Source organism: Xyrauchen texanus, chromosome 27, assembly GCF_025860055.1.
Source record: "Xyrauchen texanus isolate HMW12.3.18 chromosome 27, RBS_HiC_50CHRs, whole genome shotgun sequence".
In the NCBI taxonomy this organism is placed as follows: Eukaryota; Metazoa; Chordata; class Actinopteri; order Cypriniformes; family Catostomidae; genus Xyrauchen; species Xyrauchen texanus.
The window spans coordinates 7,934,676-7,954,803 of record NC_068302.1 but is presented as its reverse complement, the minus strand read 5'-3'; the positions used below and the strand labels follow the sequence as shown (position 1 = coordinate 7,954,803).

The 20,128-nt window shown below is 43.0% G+C and overlaps 1 protein-coding gene across 2 annotated transcripts in view; it reads left to right on the top strand.

Moving 5' to 3' along the window:
- The first annotated feature begins 5,928 nt into the window (after nt 1-5,928).
- LOC127620710 (anthrax toxin receptor 1-like) overlaps nt 5,929-20,128 on the top strand; it is an 85,110-nt gene continuing 70,910 nt past the window's right edge. Inside the window, exons 1-4 of one of the 2 annotated variants that reach the window (XM_052093907.1) lie at nt 5,929-6,013; nt 6,252-6,386; nt 18,073-18,144; nt 19,789-19,860. In XM_052093907.1, coding sequence (XP_051949867.1) covers nt 6,319-6,386; nt 18,073-18,144; nt 19,789-19,860 — 212 coding nt within the window. In that variant the 5' untranslated portion in view covers nt 5,929-6,013; nt 6,252-6,318. Of the gene's footprint in view, nt 6,014-6,232; nt 6,387-18,072; nt 18,145-19,788; nt 19,861-20,128 lie in introns of both variants that reach the window. The other variant, XM_052093906.1, reaches the window with a different exon arrangement.

Sequence of the window (20,128 nt, the reverse complement as noted above, 5' to 3'; positions counted from 1 at the left end):
GAACGAGGCGCGGCCTGGGGGGGTTTACCCTCCTCGCGCCCCTCAGGAACCTGATAATCAAATTGTGCTTCCCTAAATACTTACCTTCCACTGCATCGTGATGTGCCGATATAGTGGCTACATACACCTTCAAGGTGGAGGGGGACAGCACTGATCCAACTGCTCATCTCTGGGGGTCTTCACCATGGGAAGAACACCACTGAGCAAACAGATGCCACTTCAGGCCGTAAAGAGGGGGGGCTCTCGCCTAAGTTGAGGGGGCTCTCGCCTGAGTGATCGTGTCTACCACCGCGGGTGGTAGGCCACCTAAGTCTACCGCGTCCCGTCCAAGGGCCAGACATGGAGATTCCAGAGGTCTGGTCGTGGGTGCCAGATGGTGCCCTGACCCTGAGAAAGAAGATCCTTCCTCAGGGGAATTCGCCAGGGGGGGGGCTGTCGCGAGGAGCATGAGGTCCGAGAACCAGATCCGAGAGGGCCAATAAGGGGCCACTATGAGGACCTGCTCCCTGTCCTCCCTGACTTTGCACAACGTCTGTGCAAGTAGGCTCACTGGGGGAAATGCATACTTGCGAAGCCCACTCTGGTACTCTCAGGTGGTTCAGCTGATCTGGAGTCGATTCAGCCAAGCGCAGGTAGACCTGTTCGCTTCCCCGGAATCCTCCCATTGCCCACTCTGGTACTCTCTGGCCGAGGCCCCCTTGGCACAGATGACATGGACAACAGCTGGCCCCCGGGGGCCTCGGCCAGAGAGTACCAGAGTGGGCAATGGGAGGATTCCGGGGAAGCGAACAGGTCTACCTGCGCTTGGCTGAATCGACTCCAGATCAGCTGAACCACCTGGGAGTGGAGCCTCCACTCTCCCCTGGATGTAACCTGCTGTGACAGCACGTCCGCTGTGTTGTTGAGGTAACCTGGGATGTGAGTGGCCCGCAGTGACTTGAGTCGGTGCTGACTCCAAAGGAAGAGACGGCGGGCAAGTTGTGACAAGCGGCGAGAGCGTAGACCGCCTTGGCGGTTGATATACACCGCCACGGCTGTGTTGTCTGTCCGGAGCAACACGTGCTTGCCCCGGATCAACGGCAAAAGCCTCCTCAGGGCAAGTAGTACTGCCAGCAACTCGAGGCAGTTGATGTGCCAATACAGTCGCGGGCCCGTCCAAGGGCCGGCGACTGAGTGCCCACTGCACACGGCACCCCAGCCCTGTTGGGAGGCATCTGTCGTAACCATGACGTGCCTGGAGACCTGGCCTAGGGGAACTCCTGCCCGTAAGAACGCTAGGTCTGACATGGGGCTGAGAGAGCGGCAACACGTCTGCGTGACAAGGACGCGGTGTGTGCCATGGCGCCATGCTCATCTCTCGACTCGGGTCTGCAGCCAGTGCTGGAGTGGTCTCATATGCATCAAACCAAGCGGTGTAACCGTGCCTGATGATGCCATATGCCCCAGGAGCCTCTGAAAGGATTTCAGTGGGACCAACGTGTTCTGTCTGAACGTACGCAGACAGCTCAGCACTGACTGTGCGCGCTGTCTGGTGAGACGCGCCAACATTGAGACCAAGTCCAACTCCATACCGAGAAAAGAGATGCTCTGAACCAGGATGAGCTTGCTCTTTTCCCAGTTGACCCGAAGCCCCAAGTGGCTGAGGTGCCTGAGCACCAAGTCCCTGTGAGCACACAACATGTCTCGTGAGTGAGCTAAGATTAGCCAGTCGTCGAGATAGTTGAGGATGCGGACGCCCGCTTCCCTCAGTGGGGCAAGGGCTGCCTCTGCGACCTTCGTGAAGGCGTGAGGGGACAGGGACAGGCCGAAGGGGAGGACTTTGTACTGATATGCCTGACCCTCGAAGGCAAACCGGAGAAAGGGTCTGTGCCGAGGAAGGATCGAGACATGAAAGTACGCGTCCTTCAGGTCTACCGCCGCGAACCAATCCAGATGCTGGACGCTCGCTAGAATGCGTCTCTGTGTAAGCATCTTGAACGGGAGTCTGTGCAGAGCCCGGTTCAGAACTCGCAGGTCGAGGATTGGCCGCAACCCGCCGCCTTTTTTGGATACGATGAAGTAGGGGCTGTAAAACCCCTTCTTCATCTCGGCTGGAGGGACAGGCTCTACCGCGCCTTCTAATTTAATTAATTTAATTTGACCAATTGTCACACATTATACATACATTTCTGCATATACATGGTGAAATTATTTATTTTTCACATATCCCATCTAAGCTGGGGTCAGAGTGCAGGGTCAGCCATGATCACGAGCCCTGGAGCAGATAGGTTCAAGGGCCTTGCTCAAGGGCCCAACAGTGGTGTCTTGGTGGTGTTGGGGCTTGAACCCACGACCTTCTGATCAGTAACCCAGAGCCTTAACCGCTGAGCCACCACTGCCCCCTGCCTGAAATTGCCTCTGTAGAAGGGAGGCAATTTCCACACGCAAGGCAGCGGCGTTCTCGCTTCTCATCGTGGTGGGGCGGACGGCGTTGAACCTGGGCGGGCTCCTGGCGAACTGAATCGCATAGCCGAGTCGGACTGTCCTGATCAACCAATGCTCCGCCCCCAAACTCCGAGCGAGAGGGACCAAGGGGACTATAGCGTCGGACGTACCGGCAGGCGGGGCCTCACTACGGGGCGGAGCCCGGGGTGCTGAGTCTAGGGACATCGAAGCACTTACCTGGCTCCTTGTGACCGCTCCCGGAACAGCCTGGGACGGGGGAGGAAGAATTTCGTCCTCGTGGCCCGCGGAGACCGTCGGCTCGGGGGCGGGGTTGTGCCGCGGCTGGACGCGTGGAAGCAGAAGAACCGGTTCCAGGGCGCTGTACCTGCCAAAGAGAACCGGTGGCCGGCAGTCATCTCAGGGGCACTTCGAAGCCTTCTTAGGGTTCTTGGTGGCCGGCCGTGAGGAGGGGGGCGTCGCCGTCCTGCAGGTAGCTCTGGCGGGGCTGGTGTTGGTACCGCAGGGGGACGCGCTGGGTGACGAGCAGACGGGGTGCGGGGCCTGTAGCTCCCCCTGGGCAGGATGTGTGCTGTATAGCCTCCGTCTGCCTCCTTACCATTGTGAACTGCCGGGCGAAATCTCCAACGGTGTCGCCAAACAGCCCAGAGATGGGGGCGTCAAGGAAACGTACATTGTCAGCCTCTCGCGCCTCGACCAGGTTGAGCCATATGTGGTGCTCCTGGACCACCAAGGTGGACATCGCCTGCCCGAGAGCCCGCGCCGTGACCTTCATTGCCCGGAGGGTGAAGTCGGTCGCCGAACGCAGCTCCTGCATTAGACCCGGGTCAGGACTACCCTCGTGTAGTTCTCTAAGTGCCTTGGCTTGGTGCACCTGCAGGAGTGCCATGGCATGTAAGGCAGAGGCGGCGTGTCCAGCAGCGCTGTAGGCTTTAGCTGTCAGAGACGACGTCAGCCTACAGGCCCTGGACGGAAGCGTCGGGCAGTTCCGCTAGGTGGAGGCGTTTTGCGGGCATAAGTGCACCGCGACCGCTTGGTCCACCTGGGGAATCGCCGTGTAGCCCCTTGCCGCCCCGCCGTCGAGGATAGTGAGAGCGGAGGAGCTTACCGCTCGTGTGCGGGCAGTGAAAGGCGCGCCACGAGCGCGTAAACTCCTCATGCACCTCCGGGAAGAAATGAACGGGGGCGGAGCGTGGCCGTAAGCGGCACTCCGGCCCCAGGAACCAATCGTCGAGCCGCAAGGGTTCCACTCCAGCCCGACACTCGCGGCTGCCCGGGCAAGCATGGCTGTCAGCTCCGCGTCAGCCTGCGACTGAGCCGCCGCACCTGAGGGTGGGAGCTCAGCCGAGTCTTCAGCGTCAGACATGACAAACCCGCTCTCCGATGCCGCGATCGAAATCTCATCGTCGTCAGGCGCTCAGAACGTGATCGCGGGTCCGCTATGAAGCGAGCCGGCAACCGCGCCCCAGCGCTCGGTTGGAGCATACGAGCGTGGCGGGGAGTGGGAGGTCTGTGGGGTTGTACCCGGCGGAGAGGCTCCCACTGAGGTGTCCATATCGCCCCCAGCGCTAGCCGACACCGCCTCATACCCATAGGTAGAAGGACCAAGTCGGGGAGCGGCTGGGGTGCCCCGCGCTCTTACGAGTGCGAGGCGCGACCGCAGCGTAGCCATGGGCATGCTCTTGCAGTGAGAGCATGAACCATCCACGAACGCTGACTCTGCGTGGGTAGCACCCAGGCACAAGAGGCAACGATCGTGGCCATCAGACGGGGAGAGAGAACGACCGCAACCAGGAAACACACACAAACGGAAAGACATCTTGAAAAGACGCTTCACCGTTTGTGCCACTCTTTAATGTTTTTATATATATATATATATATATATATATATATATATATATATATATACGAGAGTATAAATGTATATATAAACGAAGTTATTCACTCCGTAACTCTTTTATCAGCTGCTGAAGCGCCCAGGGGTGTATGCTCAGCACAACGTAGTATGCGAGAGGGAGGACCGCTGGAAAGCGCCGTAAAGCCAACAGCTTGCAGAGATGACTGGAACAGCAGAGGAATTCAGCTCTATGACTGCTCTCTCGGCTCCGAAAAAGATATCTGATGTGTATTTGCAGCGTCACTCTTTTAATACCCGTATGTCCGGGGGAGTGGCATGCAAATTCCACATGCCAATTCTCATTGGCCTTTTCTCAAAATCAGAGATGGCCGTGCTCCGCAGGAGCGACCCCTAGTGTCAACTCAGCGACACAACGTCGACTGAGTGACAGACGGGGAACAAAGGCTTAAATATACAGGGGCAAACAAGGGAATGAGAAACACCTGTGGAAACAATCAGGGAGAACCAATCATAAAATAAAACTACAAAAGGACTACAAAAACTTACAGGAAACAGGAAAGTGGGAACTAAATAAAGATTTCAACATAAAAGCACAAAAACAGGAATACATGACAGAGCCAAAATTCCAGCAGCTTATTATGAGAAGTTTGTGGAAGGCTACACAAAACATTTGATCAAAGTTAAACAATGTAAAGGCAATGCTACCAAATACTAACAAAGTGTATGTAAACTCCTGACCCACTGGGAATGTGATGAAAGAAATAAAAGCTGAAATAAATTATTCTCTCTATTATTATTCTGACATTCCACAAGCTTAAAATAAAGTAGTGATCCTAACTGACCTAAGACAGGGAATGTTTTTAATGATTAAATGTCAGGAATTGTGAAAAACAATGAAAATGTATGTGGCTAAGGTATATGTACTGTACTCTTCTGACTTCCACTGTAAATATGTTTTACATATTTTCTTTTAATATTTATTTTAAGGTGCAATTTACAATCATGTTTTTTAGTAAACTGCACTATTATGACTCAAAGACATTACTATATTACAGCTTTTTCTGTTAAAGCATAATTTTCTGTAAAGCTGCTTTGAAATTATGTGTTTTGAAAAGCATTATACAAATAAAAAATAATTTTATGTTGCTTTTATGTGCTTTCTGGAGCTTCAAAAATTTGGTACCCATTCACTTGCATGGTGAGGAGCAGAAATATTCTTCTGAAAATCTTAAATTGTGTTATGCAGAAAAAAGAAAGTCACATATCTGGGATGGCATGATGGTGAGTAAATTATGACATCATTTTAATTTTAGGGTGAATTATCCCTTTAAACCAGCCCAGAGTAGTTCTATCATGACATTTCTTTGACTCAAGATGTCCTACCTGACTCAAGATGTCCTACTTAATGCCATGCTGCCAAAGGACATCAAAACAGTCTCACTAACATTTTCTTCCACTAGATGGCAAAATAACAACCTTTATCACCGCTTTGAGTTTATTCTTTCCATTTTTAAAGAGGATGGAAAGTTGTTTTCGAGTCAAGGGTCTGAGAGAGACAACGATTCTGCACTGTCTTGCAAGGAAACACACATTCTCGAGCATAAACACACACAACCACACTCCCTCCACTCTCCATCATCAGCAACAGTAACAGCAACTGGTTCATCGAGGAGAAGTGTGTCAGGCTTTTTGGGTGCATGTGCACATTTACATGTATGCATTTTGTTTCTAGAACCTTTTTTCTGATCAAAAAAATCTTTCTTAGACTAGTGAACGACATTTTCATCTTTTTATCTAAAGTATTTCATTTTTTAGCTAAAGCGAGGACAAATTTGGTGTTTTTGAGAATGGTTACTCCAAATGAATGCCACAGGACAACTGCATGAATTTTTACATTTTCTTTTAGTCCTGATCTTTGCTACATTCAAACAGTGCCTTACAACATGTGCAGAATTTGGAGTATAGCAGTACTGCTCTGTGTCAAATTGGTGGACACTGCGAATGGTAATACTGGACTTATGCTGGACAGAGGTGCAGCGGCTTCATCTTGCTATGGAGGTTTTGACCTTTATTTTGTACTAGACAAGTAAGTTATCCTCTTGTTTACCTCTTTGCTTACCAATTCACAGTTATACGTATGATAAAAGGGGGTAATTAGTAATGTCAAAGACAGAGAGGGTTGGCATGAGTCACCACCAGGACTCACCAGGAGGGCTTTAACACACTAACCTGGTTTTTGTAATTATGGAGAAGTATAACACACATATGGAATTAGGATTTATAACAATTTGATAGCCATACAACTCATTGTGTTGGTATTTTGGGCAAGGTTCTGTTGAAAACGTTCAATTAAAAGATACTTTCACATATGAAACATCTTCACTCTAAAGTTTTTGATGAAAAATGACCCAAAGATTCACTTTTGCCAATGATTGATACTTTGAAGATCATTTATAACTGCATGTTAGGGGTCAATGCAAACATGCTGGCTGGGGTTGAGTGGTGCCCCATGAGGATAGATGACAACTATGCAGCGCAGAGCCAAAGGATTGTACGAGAATGATGGATTAAACAACAATGTCTAGATCAATTGTCAAATTAGTCCCTCAGAGAAAGTTTAAGAGGAAAGGAAATATATTTTTACGTTCTGACTACTAATTGGTGTTGTTTTAGTCTGGCTTAGTTTGGTTGACACCCCACAGGCTGATAAGCACACAGTGGTGCCAAAGTTGACAATGTAGACCAAGAACACATGGAGAAAAAAGATTTTTCGACGCACACTTTGTTTAAACTCACCATTACACTGCTATGTTTACCTGGGCACTGTGATCTTTGTACATATTAATTCACACATACAAATGGACACACACTGGATGTGGGAGAAATTTGGCTTTACTTGGAAACACTTTCAGAAGGCAAAACCTTACAGTGTTATTTTCATGTTCAATGAGTTTTAAAGAGATTCTGAAGTTTCATTTTTGGGTGAACTATCCCTTTAAGTGAAAAGAAAAACCAACACAGCTGTGTTTTTCAGTACTTGTAAATCATTCCTCATGGGTAGCCTGTCAGTTCAGCTGTGATGTTATTGTTGGACAGATTCATACTGTTATACCGTACAGTGAGAGACACTGCTACATCAATTCATTTCCCCTTTACACCATTTTTGTTAAAGTTTTGCACATTGCAAGTAAATCAAATGCAAATGTCATTTTCTTTGTCAATAAGAGCCTTTTCATGAATGTGACAATGCTGAATGTTGGTTGCTATTGCATATTGTTGCCACAATTGAAGTAACATTTTTGGAAAGCAGGGGCAAAGGCAGACCGAATTAAAGAAAGACCCCATGAAATGGTTTCTTAAACTTTGTTACACTGAACTAGCCACCCATATGTCTATAAGCCACAACATGTACAATAGCTATTTATATACATTGTAAAAAGTACTAAGTGAGAACTTCTTAAAAAAGTATGGTAACAATATTACACAATATTTATTAGAACTTTTTAAGCCTTGTTTTTTAATAACTTTTTTAATGAAAACTCCTTAATTAAGTGGAATAGTTCTGCCACATGCTCAGTAAACTTTAATGTACACATTTGCACACTTAAGGATGTATTCCTCTTTATGTAAAGGTAAGTGTGGGAGTAAATACAGCAAATACACCAGAGGGAGTGGTGGTGGTGTAGTGGTCTACAGCACATGATTACCAGTTGGTAATCAGAAGGTTGCTGGTTCGATCCCAACAGCCACCACCATTGTGTCCTAGAGCAAGGCACTTAACTCCAGGTTGCTCTGGGGGGGATTGGCCCTGTAATAAGGGCTCTGTAAGTTGCTTTGTATAAAAGTGTCAGCTAAATGTAAATGTAATTTACTTGTAAATTACTATTATAGAAACATAGAAATGACTTCAATGTTGTTATGTTGTACATTAAAGGGAATTAACCCAGCTTATGCTATGGCAAACACAATGAAGATCTAATGTAAAGTTGTATATAAACATCTGCAGCGCTTGTGAAGTGTTGCCAGGTTTGCGTTTTCACAACAAATGTGGCTAATTTGAAAATGCAAATGTGGGTTAAATTATAGAATTTTTTATAATCATGTTTCATTGTTTGGGATACTTCAATAATGGACCGCAGTTGGCAAAAGTTTTTAATGGTAGAAACTACATAAAGAAAATACATCTTATTCATGTATAATGATTCCGTGATTGAATATCTGGCAACCGCACCAGCTCACTGTCAGCGAGTACTATTCAAATTGCGGGAAACAATGTATCATGTGCTCGAATGTTATATTTGTGTAAAAACTTTGTTGATTCTAGTGCATGGCTGTACAACATTGAAATGTCCTTCAGTATTACAGTAAATGTAATGTCACCCCGTTGTGGTCTCCCAAAGCTTTTACACCAGACTAGATTAAACTGAAGTCCAACTGACATTGAATTGGACATTGATTCCTCAAAAACGTAACAGAGAAAATATCATGCCGATCAATAATAAATATATCGATATTTTACGACATTCCTAACAAGTGTGCAGCATGCGAAAACACAGTTTCTCACTTGATTGACAAGGCTTTTTTTCTGTCACATCTGCCCTATTTTGTGTTCATTAAGAAGTATTCTAAAAGTGTTCTATGCACAATTTTATTACGTAATGTCAAGTCAAGTCATTTCTATTTGTATAGCGCTTTTCACAACACACATCATTTCAAAGCAGCTTTCCAATCATTTCAAATTATGCTTGTAATTTGTGAATTGTACCTTAAAATAAATAATTCAATAAATAAAAAAGTAAATAACATTTGTATTTAGACCCCCAGTGGCAAGAAACACAAAACTCCATGGTTAATGGAGAAAAATGACCTTGGTGGAAAAAAGTAACTGTATTCTGAATTCAGGTGCTTTAAAACTTAACAAGGACTACAATTAGGCTACTTCCTTTTGTATTCTGAATATGCAACATATTTACATGTATTTCATTATAGCCCAACCCTGTCCATGAACCAAACCAACCAGCTCTGAGTTGAACCACGCATTACAAACTTTGATTTGAAGCAAAAAAAAACTCAAGTATTTAAAAAAACGTAAAAAAAAAAAAGACAAATGTACAAGAATGTGTAATGAGCTAAAAACAATGGAAACATATAAATCTATTGATTTAAAGTTGATGATTATAAATAAAGAAACAATATATGTGATTTTTATTTCTGGTATCTGTTTCATTTTTTTGCTAGTTAGTTGCAGGTAATAGAGTGGTGGTGGCATAGTGGGCTAAAGCACATAACTGTTAATCAGAAAGTTGCTGGTTTGATCCTCACAGCCAACACCATTGTGTCCTTGAGCAAAACACTTAACTCCAGGTTGCTCCGGGGGGATTGTCCCTGTAATAAGTGCTCTGTAAGTCGCTTTGGATAAAAGCATCTGCCAAATGCATAAATGTAAATGTAATAGTGGAAGTAAAGTGTCGTTCTAGAGAGCATTTGATTGGATAAAAAAAATTTGTTGGCCCCTGAATACAAAATGAGTCATCAGTATTTTTGGTCAGTTTTCCCAGATATGAGAGGCTATTTATTTTAAATGTGTATATCTTGTTAAAGTTAATGTTGTCAACTTTTAGGAGTGCAAAAGCATACAGATGGATACAAACACGGACTAAAGATACTAAAAGCTCTGTTTGTTCCTCACATCTCACCATCAGCTACTCATTTCTAATGTTACATTTCTGTTCAATGAAATTGGCAGCTGGATTTATTTCTCAGTCTCAGACTAAACTTTACAATGATGACATTGATTCAGATGCACATGATATAGTTTCAGAAATATACATGAAATGATTATGTAACAACATTGTGGGATAAGGTATCATTGTATTCATGTAATGCAATTAATATCAGCACCTAATTGGCCAATGCAAAAAGCCAACAAGACTACATGGGAAAATCGGCATATTTCTTCCGAAGGTTTATGTACTCTGAAATCAAACCCATTCTACCAAAATACTGATAAGTGCCATCCCCCATCACACATAGTTTTTGCATCAATTAAAATGTGTTTACCTTTTCCTGTGGCGCTAATGATAGCGTGTTGTATGAGCAACCTCCGAGACATGACTTTTGGTCCTGTGGAAATCAGGAAGCAATCGTGTTCACATAAATGGTGAAAATGATTCAGTGGTTGCATTTTTACTCTTCTGACAGTTAGGTTTAGGGTTGTGGTTTGAGTTTGGGTGTATGGTTAATAAAATAATCATTCATGTTGACTGTAATACGTCACTGACACCTAAAAGTGCAATGCGCATATCACTTCTGGTGCCACTTGCGGAAATTGGAGCTCATATGTGCCTATATGTTTAACAACATTCCTTCAGCCACTGGGGAAGTGTTTTTCATTTCAGTAACCAAAGACTGATTGTCGCAGTAGAGCTTTTGACCTACTGTTGCCCAATTAACAGTGCGATCAGTCTAGCAAAAGCTTTATTAAACTTTCTTGGGTTTTCATGACTAAAGGTTTATACTTCACGTGTTCACTTGTTCGCGAGGATTGCATTTACATTTACATTTATGTATTTGGTAGACACTTTTATCCAAAGCGACTTACAGTGCATTTATTACAGGGACAATTCCTGAGCAACCTGGAGTTAAGTGTCTTGCTCAAGGACACAATGGTGGTGGCTGTGGGGATCGAACCAGTGACCAACACATTCTCACCCCGACTCGTCACATACTGACGCTCGGGCAGTTTCGTCACATATTGACGCGCCGGGTATACCTTTTGGCGTCATTTTTCAACGTGCAGGGTAGTCCGATAGACTTCTATGTATCTCTGAACCGGAGCGTGTAGCGTTGAAATGTCACGTCTTGGGTAAGCTCACGCCGCGAATGGGTTGAGAGTTGAGACCGCAATAAATAAAAATAAAAAGGAATAGGCTGCAATGGCCCTCCAATTTTTTTTTGATGTTTAAAACCTGGACACGTTGTAAAATGACGCCGTTCTATATGTTTCTGAACCGGAGCATGTAGCGTTGAAATTTCACGTCTTGGGTAAGCTCACGCCGCGAATGGGTCGAGAGTCGAGACCGCAATAAATAAAAATAAAAAGGAATAGGCTACAATGGCCCTCCAACTGTTTTTTTATGTTTCAAAACCCGGACGCGTCGTAATATGACGCCAAAGGTACACCCAGCGCGTCAATAAGTGACGCCAAGGGGTCCTGCCCGAGCGTCCGTATGTGACGAGTTGGGGTGTGAGAATGTGTTGCAGTGACCTTCTGATTACCAGTTATGTGCTTTAGCCCACTACGCCACTATTGGCCATTTCTGTGGCTCCATTTTATAGCTGTGGGTTTGAAGGTTTGGCTCCAGTGGTCAGTAGGATCTGTGAAGGCCATTTACTGGTTCCCTCCATTCATTCAACTTAAACTCTATTACAGTCAAGTGAACAGTTTAGAAATAGTGGTGAGAAAAAAGGTGTATTTCAAAAATAACTTTATAATTAATAACAGTATGGTGTTGTTGTTTCTACTGTACTGTTGTTTTTTTGTCTGTATCACAATGGATTGTTATTTTATTACTGTCTTATAGATATGCAATAACATAGTAATAATACTCACATATACAGAAAAATAATACAGCTTCAGCATGTTCATTTTGGTGACTTCTTTTGTATTTGGACTGATAGAGCATTTATTTAAGATAGTTTATAGTAGATCATTTCACAGCTCTCTGGAAAACATAAGTGTGTTTGGTTAGTTGTGACATTTTGCAGTCAAATATCTTTTGATCGCTAAACTCTATATTTGACCATTGTCCCAACTATTCAGTCTCTCTCACTAATAGCTAATAGGCCATTGACATAAGGTTGTCGTATGTGATAAAATTAGAAATCTTTAAAAAATCTAGTTTAAAACATGTGTCTTGTTTATAGAAATGTAATCCTTGTGTCCGTGTTGGTTTCATACACTTTTGAAAAACATTTATATCACGCATGATATGAACCTGAAGTGATCATCTATGTTCTGCAACTGCTTTCGGGTCCTTAAATAACTTACAACGTCGAGAGTATAGGCAGCCGGTGGACTTTCTGCTGCCTTCCAAGGGTAAGATGGTGAACCCCTAGGGAGTTGGTGCCCTACGCAGACTGCTGCTTATAGGGAGCAGCGGTACTGTAGCACAGAAGTTCCCAGAAAGCATTGCTTGAAAAAATAAAAACATGGAATGGCTAGGAGACTGGACAATGTACTAGATGAGAGAGAGCTTCAAATAGAGCTGCAATGGATTATAATGTTACATAATAGGTAAATATGTTAGCTAACTACAGTCCATAGAAGAAGTAACTTGGATTACAAATGAAAAATAATAAGGTATAAATTAATTGTGTAATGTTGTTTCAGTGTTCGTCTTGTTGATTGGCAGATTGTTTTCTACGTTGTAGAGGAAAGTAGAGATTTTAAAACAAATCTAGTAAGATAATAACATAATTTAACTCGAATCAATATTTCAAGTCCACATATTAATTCATTTGGTAAGTAGCCATGTAATAACATGGGACATAAATGTATAAACATTTTGTGTTGGGTTTTGAACATCCTGTCAAGGTTTATCTTGGGATATAATTTAACTTCTTAATTTAACAGTAATGGTTAAAATACTGTTTAAATACAATACTGTTTATGAACTAGCCATAATGATGTCTGCATGTCAGTACTGGCTTTGAAATCATGTTTGATTTTTTTTTGTCAAACCATTCATGAACAAAGTTTAAATGTGAAGTGAAACGTTATTTGCCAATCTATGTTAATAAACACTGCATAACGTCATGGTTACTGTCATAACCTCCATTCCCTGAGGGAGGGAATGAGACGTTGTGTCGAATTAAATGACACAAGCGGTCTTCTAGGGATGCCAAATGTACCTCTGAACTTGAGAAAAGGCCAATGTCAAATTGCCAGACAGAATTTGCATGCTCCGCCCCGGACATACGGGTATAAAGGGAAAAGGGGCAGCGTCTGTCAGTCAGGATTTTGCACTGAGGATCCGAGAATAGGGCACGGCCGTTTACAGTGGTAGGTGTAGTGCTGTGGCTGGAGGGACACAACGTCTCGCTCCCTCCCTCAGGGAACAGAGGTTACGACAGTAACCATTACGATTCCCTTCTGTCACTCACTTGAAGTTGTGTCGAATGAAGTGACACAAGGGGTCCCATCTAAAAACAGCACGCACTGACCATGTTACGTGAACTGTCGAGACAGGTGCAATCAGGCTACTGCGTGTTTGAGGCAACTGTGTCGGCTGCACATAGCCCTCCCCAACGCCCCCAGAAGAGATGTTACATACAGACCTTAGGATCCCCGGGGGGGTAGGTGCTACATGACTAGCATGGGAGCAAGCACGGCAGCCGTGGCCATGCCCATCTCAGGACTCGAGTCTGTAGCCAGTGCTGAAGTGGTCTCATATGCATCAACCCGAGTGGCGCAACCACGGCTGAGGATGCCATATGCCCCAGGAGCCTCTGGAATTGTTTTAAAGGAACCACATGCAAACCAATCAAGATGGCTGTCGAATGTACGTAAGAATCTGTTTCTGTGTGAGCAGAACGGGAGTCTGTGCAAAGCCCGGTTGAGAATTTGCAGGTCCAAGATTGGTTGCAACATGCCACATTTTTTGGGTACGAGGAAGTAAGGGCTGTAGAAACCCTTCTTCTGGAGGGACAGGCTTTATCGCATCCTTCAGAAGCAGAGTCGTGATCTCTGCTCGTAAGGCGCTGGCTTTTTCACCACGTACAGAGGTGGAGCGAATACCGTCGAAACGAGGTGGGAGCCGGGCAAACTGAATCACGTAGCCAAGTTGGATGGTCCTGGCCAGCCAGCGCGACGGGTTGGGCAGTGAAAGCCACGCGTCCAAACTCCGTGTGAGGGGTACTAACGTTCCGATCACTTTTGATGTACCGGTCGGGGCTTTGTGGCGGGGGGGAGCAGGTAATAGCACGTCGGGAGGCAAAAGAGCGTCCCGAGGCTTGGGTGCTGAGAAAAGACTCAAAGCACTTACCTTGCTCCACGCCGGGGCTGGGCAGTCGCGGGTCCAGAGGCGAGGGAGCTGCGTCCGGGAGCACAGGACTGTAGCCTTTTGCGGCCGGGATAATGGCGTGCACCGTCTGGATGACCCAGGAAGTGAGGAAATCGTTCTTTTATTGATAATATGGGTACCGCAGCCCGAAGGCAGTACGGCAAATGAAAGTAACGAAAACAAGGATTCTCCTTTTTTGTACTTTGTAATTGTGGTGAAAATAACTGTAGTGAAGATGAATTCTTCATTTTTAATCAAATAAAAGCACCATTATTTATTTATACTTAAAAAAAGTAGAAAAATGCACTCAAGTACTGTAATGAGAGTCATTGTAATTCATTACTTTCCACCTCTGTCTCACTCACACACACACACACACACACACACACACACACACACACACACACACACACATACATACATACATACATACATACATACATACATACATAACATTCACCTCTTGTTAAACCATTTCACCATCAATACCAGATGTTCCAAACTGCCTGCTTTGGCTGCATTAGCTGCTGAGAATCCTGGACATCACTAACAATGGAAAAATAGTTTGTAGGAAAGACAAGGATGCGGGAGAGGAAAGAGGAGGACAGAAGTAGTGCCTTATAGCAATGCAAATATTTTTGACACATGTCAATAACTCTGAAATCATTATGAGGTTGGTGTTGCACTTTCAATTGTCTTAGCTACGGTGGCTGCAAAAAAGTATTTGGGCACTCAAACCCACATATCACATTTTTTTTTTTTTTTTATTAGGATATTTCAATATTTTGAAGCAAAACATTTCACAAAAGATTTGTTAGGTTGTTAGATTTTAAATGTATAAATCACTACTAATTTGATACTTTCTGGTTGTCAGACATTAGTGGAATATATTCTACATAAGACACATATTGCACAACTTCCTTTATTGTGCAAGTCCTCAAATAATATAGAGATCTGTAAATCCCATCCTTTTGTTAATACTGGATTATAATCAGTCAAATATCGGAACAATAACCCTCCAGTCTCCAGATTTGATGCTTTCCACTGATCGACATGTTGCTATACAGAATATTCCAGTACCTTGACATTGACCAAATCCTGCTGAGTTACTGACAAGCAGCATATTTCATCAGACATCGGTCTCCCAGTCCTCCAATATCACGTGCTCTCATTCTCCAACACTCTAATCCCTTCATTGGAATCACCTATCACACACTAATCAAGGACCCTATTTATACTCACCACTTTCCTCCAGTCATTGTCTCTTCATGTCAATTGCAGCATTGACCTCACCACACCCTTTTCCATTCGCTTCTCCTCCTGTGGCTCCACCCGCTCCAACACTTGCGGTTCTATCTGCTCCGCGCCGTGCATCTCCACCTCCTGAGACCTGAAACACTGCCTCCTGAGCTTCCTGTGGCTCTGCCTCCTGATCCTCCTGTGGCACTGAACTTCCTGCTGCTCTGCCTCCATCCCTGGAAACTCCACCCTATAGGAGTCTACCACCTGCGGCTCCACTCCCTGGGGCCTACATCCCCGGCAACTCTGCCCTCTGAGTCTCCACCTCCAGCGGTTCTTCTCTCGTCGTCTGACTGTCTGCCTTGCCCCTCTGCTCCTCCCTTGTCACCTGGCTGTCCACTTGGCCTCTCTGCTCAATCATGGTCCCCTGGTTCACTGCTCTTCTTGGATCTTCCTCCCAAGATGCCAGACACCATTCTGTGCCTCCGGAGCTTCCCGCGGGGTGGGGGGTGACTGTCACGCCCCCACCGGTCTCCCAGTCCTCCTCTATCACCCGCTCTCATTCACCAACACTCTAATCCCATCACTGACATCACATGTCACCAATCACACACTAATCCAGCACTCCATTTATACTCACCACTATACCCCAGTCATTGTCTAGTCACATCAATTGCAGTTTTGACCTCACCACGCTCTTTTCCCAAGCATATGCTGTGTATTATTATCTCTAGTATAGTTATTCTGACTTCTTCCCTTTTGTTTATTTATGCAGTATCTGCAGAGTCTAAGTTTATTATTGTTTATCTTCATCATTAAAGTACTGCTTTGGGTTCATCTACATTCTCTGATCGTCTTCATCCTCCCCAACGTTTACGTTTTCCTGTGGCACGACTGATTGCGTTGTGTCAGCCACCTCTGAGACTAGAGTTCATGGTCCCACGTTGAAACCACAAAGTAATAACATTCATATAATCAATTATAAGCGTGATTCACGAAACAAATTTTGCTCCATTGGTTTACAGTGGAGTAAAAAATATTTTTTTACACCGCTGACGGGCAGGTTTATGGTTGGGGTTTGGGGGTTAAGTTAATAAAATAAAACTAAATACAACTCTCTTTTGGCACTATACTCTGGAGACACTGAAGAAACTGGAGCTCACATGACCCCCATATACATTCAAAAACACTTCCCCCTTCCCGCTTTGGCAATGGATTGAATTTAAGTAACACATAACGAATTTAGCTGAAGAACTTTTGACCTATTGTCGACAAATTCAAAGTGAGATTAGTTTGAGTAGAACTACCTGATGTCTCATTAATTTGTGATTTGGTATTATATGCATTGTGGCTACTGTGTAACCACCACATTTGACACATTTGAATGCGTTACAGAACAAAAATATGTCCAAAAGATCATTCAAAAATATTATCAAAAATGAGAGGTGAAAAAAAAATTGGTGGTTTCTCCCAGTCACCGGTATGCCTAATAGGGTATTACCATGAAAAAGCATGATCGTCTGGGTGTAATTTTATTCAAAGTTTAATAACATTTTAAAAACATTGTAATAACACATTTATAATGACACCCTTTTGAATTAATGTCCTAGCTCTCCACTAGACATGGCATCATAGAAATAACATCTGGCACAGAGACAGCTGCATTAATCAGAATGGCTTCAGTCATGACGTAATGATTACTGGCACTAGAAACATTAACCACTATCAGGGGATAATGATATCATGGCTGTATGATTTCCTCTGAAGTTAGAACCTTGTAACATATGTGCAATGGATCAGCAAACAGAACTTATGGAGATGTAGCTAAAAAGTAGCCATACTGTATTTAAGGGAATTGTGGTTATAAAATATGGGTACATAATACAAACTCAGGCCAATTAGAAAAGTCTTCTGAGAGGATTGGGCGATTCATCCTTTTGAATCTGTTCTTTTAATGACTTTGTCATTAAAACTCTCATTTGTTCCTGAAACAAGTATTATCACTTCGATCTGTGTTAGTTTTTTGAGCCTGCCCTTGCATTTTGCCTATGTTGGCTTTTCCCCATGCCCTGTCTGCATTTCCAGCAGCCTGAAATGTATTTTGTATTTTCAGATTTTTTAACTATTTGGACTTTGCTTTTGTAATTAACCTTATTTTGACCTGTTCCCATCTGCATTCGAGTCCTGTTCCCCCTTAACACTCACATGTCAAGGCAAGTAGGGAAATGTAAAGTTGGCATCTCACACAGAGACAGCTGTTCTGGGGAATGCTGGATACTTGATCAATTTCCCTCTTTGGAGGATGGAAATGTGTCAAAAGTGTACTTTTTGAACTGCTGCTTTTAGAAAAGATATTTTTCACACATCTGTAAATCTCAAACTGTGGCTATTCCTCTCAGTTTGTGAATCTTTATTGCTCACATGATGTACGACTGTAAGTGTCTGTTATATGTCTGTTTTATCATGCAGATCTGGAAGTGTGCAGCATCACTGGAATGAAATCTATAACTTTGTGGAACATCTGGCCTATAAGTTTATAAGGTAAGAAAATAAGTATTTCATAGTAAAAACGTTACTATGTCTACATTTTTGCTAAATTCGTTTTACGTGCCTCGTTCTACGTATTGCTGCAGTTTTCTGGTGAAATAAACACTAGAGGCGCTACAACAACGAGTTTTATTCACTTTCACACAAATCTCGAGTTAAAAGTAGATTAGCACTTCATAAACACATATTTCTTGCTCTGCTCCCTACACAATACTATCTTATTAGTGTTGGGTGTATACGATTATAAAGTAATTACTGTAATATAATTACTTTTAAATTTTAAATGTAGTGTAAAAAATTACATTTTAAATACTTGTAATCAGATTATAGTTACTGACTTTCAATTAAACTTATTATTTTTAAGTAAATTATTGCACTAAAGTAATATGTGTAATATATTTAAAATATGTACGTCTGTTAGCGTTTCTGAGTCAGCTGAAGGGTGTGCGACAATGAATTACATTTTGAATTTGAGCGGAAAACCAAAAATTTTCTAGGAATTCTTTTTTTAAAGTACTTAAAAGTAAAATAATTGTAATCTGTACATTTTTAGATAAGTAATTTGTCATTTGTAGTGGATTACTTATTTTGAGTAACTTGCCAAATACTTTGAAATGCTTTTACTATAATAACCAACTACATACACAAGCTTGTTCTAACTTGCGCAGTGGCACAACTGATAGAGTGCTGGACTTTGTACACGGAAGACTGTGTTTCGAGACCAGCAAAGCATCTAGTTGACACCTGAACAGAAAGAGTTAAGATATTATATGGTTACTTCAGCTGTTGCGTTTTTCATTTCACATTTGCTTTCATGACACTATCGGTTAGGTTTAGGTATCATGTTTAGGATAGGGACTTCGGTTTTGATCATTTCAAAATAGCATTAACCTTAAAAACTAATTTTGGGGGAGGGGGGAGAACATTTAAATTGCTTTTTGCACCCCTCAATGGTCATTTCACCTCAAAACCACAAAATTGTATTTTGCAAAAATGTACAAATTACAGTCATGTAATTTTAATTACGTCCCACTTATGGTTTTCACACAAATGTGTAATTGTGTGCATACGTTTTCTACTGTATATGTATACAAATATTGAAAAGTTCCCTTGAACCCCCCATGAAATCGCTTGATAAGCGCAGTTTTGTTCCTGACTTGAAATATTTGTTAGTGAAACAGGAACTTGGGGCGGGATATATCAAAGGGACGATTGGGACTGTTATTTTATTTATTTTTTAATATCTAGGCTGCAGTTATATCACAGCCATTTTTCACAATTTGCAAACCTACTTGTCTGTTGCAGGTCATATTAGGATTAGCGGGAGGGAGAAAATTCTTTACTTTTTTCCCAGATGAAAAAGACTTTGAATGTGTATAACTGCTAAATATTCATCTTCTCAACTTTTTAGAGTGCACTAGCATATAGATGACATAAAATGTATGCTAGACATGGAGTAATCTATGCAAAACTCCCCATTTTGATTTTATTGGGTCTTTAACAGTAAACAGTAAAGCTCTAAGGTCATTATTTTAAAATAATAATACCCCATTTCAGTCATCTGAAATAACTCCAGTGCATCTGACATGTAATGTGAAATGATAATTAATCTGAAGTCTTATATTTTTGTCATTTTAGCCCTCAGTTGCGAATGTCCTTCATTGTATTCTCTGATCAGGGCAATATTCTAATGCAGCTCACAGAGGACAGGTCAGTAAATGAACATTATCTACATTTTCAACATAGATATGGTGTTGCTAACAGAGATGGAAACTTTAGACTTCATGAGACACAAGATGTGAATATTACAGCAATGTTTAGACACAAGCGAGACTCATGCACTGTTGCTTTTTCCTGTGGAACCATGAAATTTGCTCACATTGTCTTTGAAATCACTGTAAAACATAATGCTCAAAATAATATTTGTTTTGGTAAAGAAATATAAATTAGTTCAAATAAATTAACCTTAATGAGTATT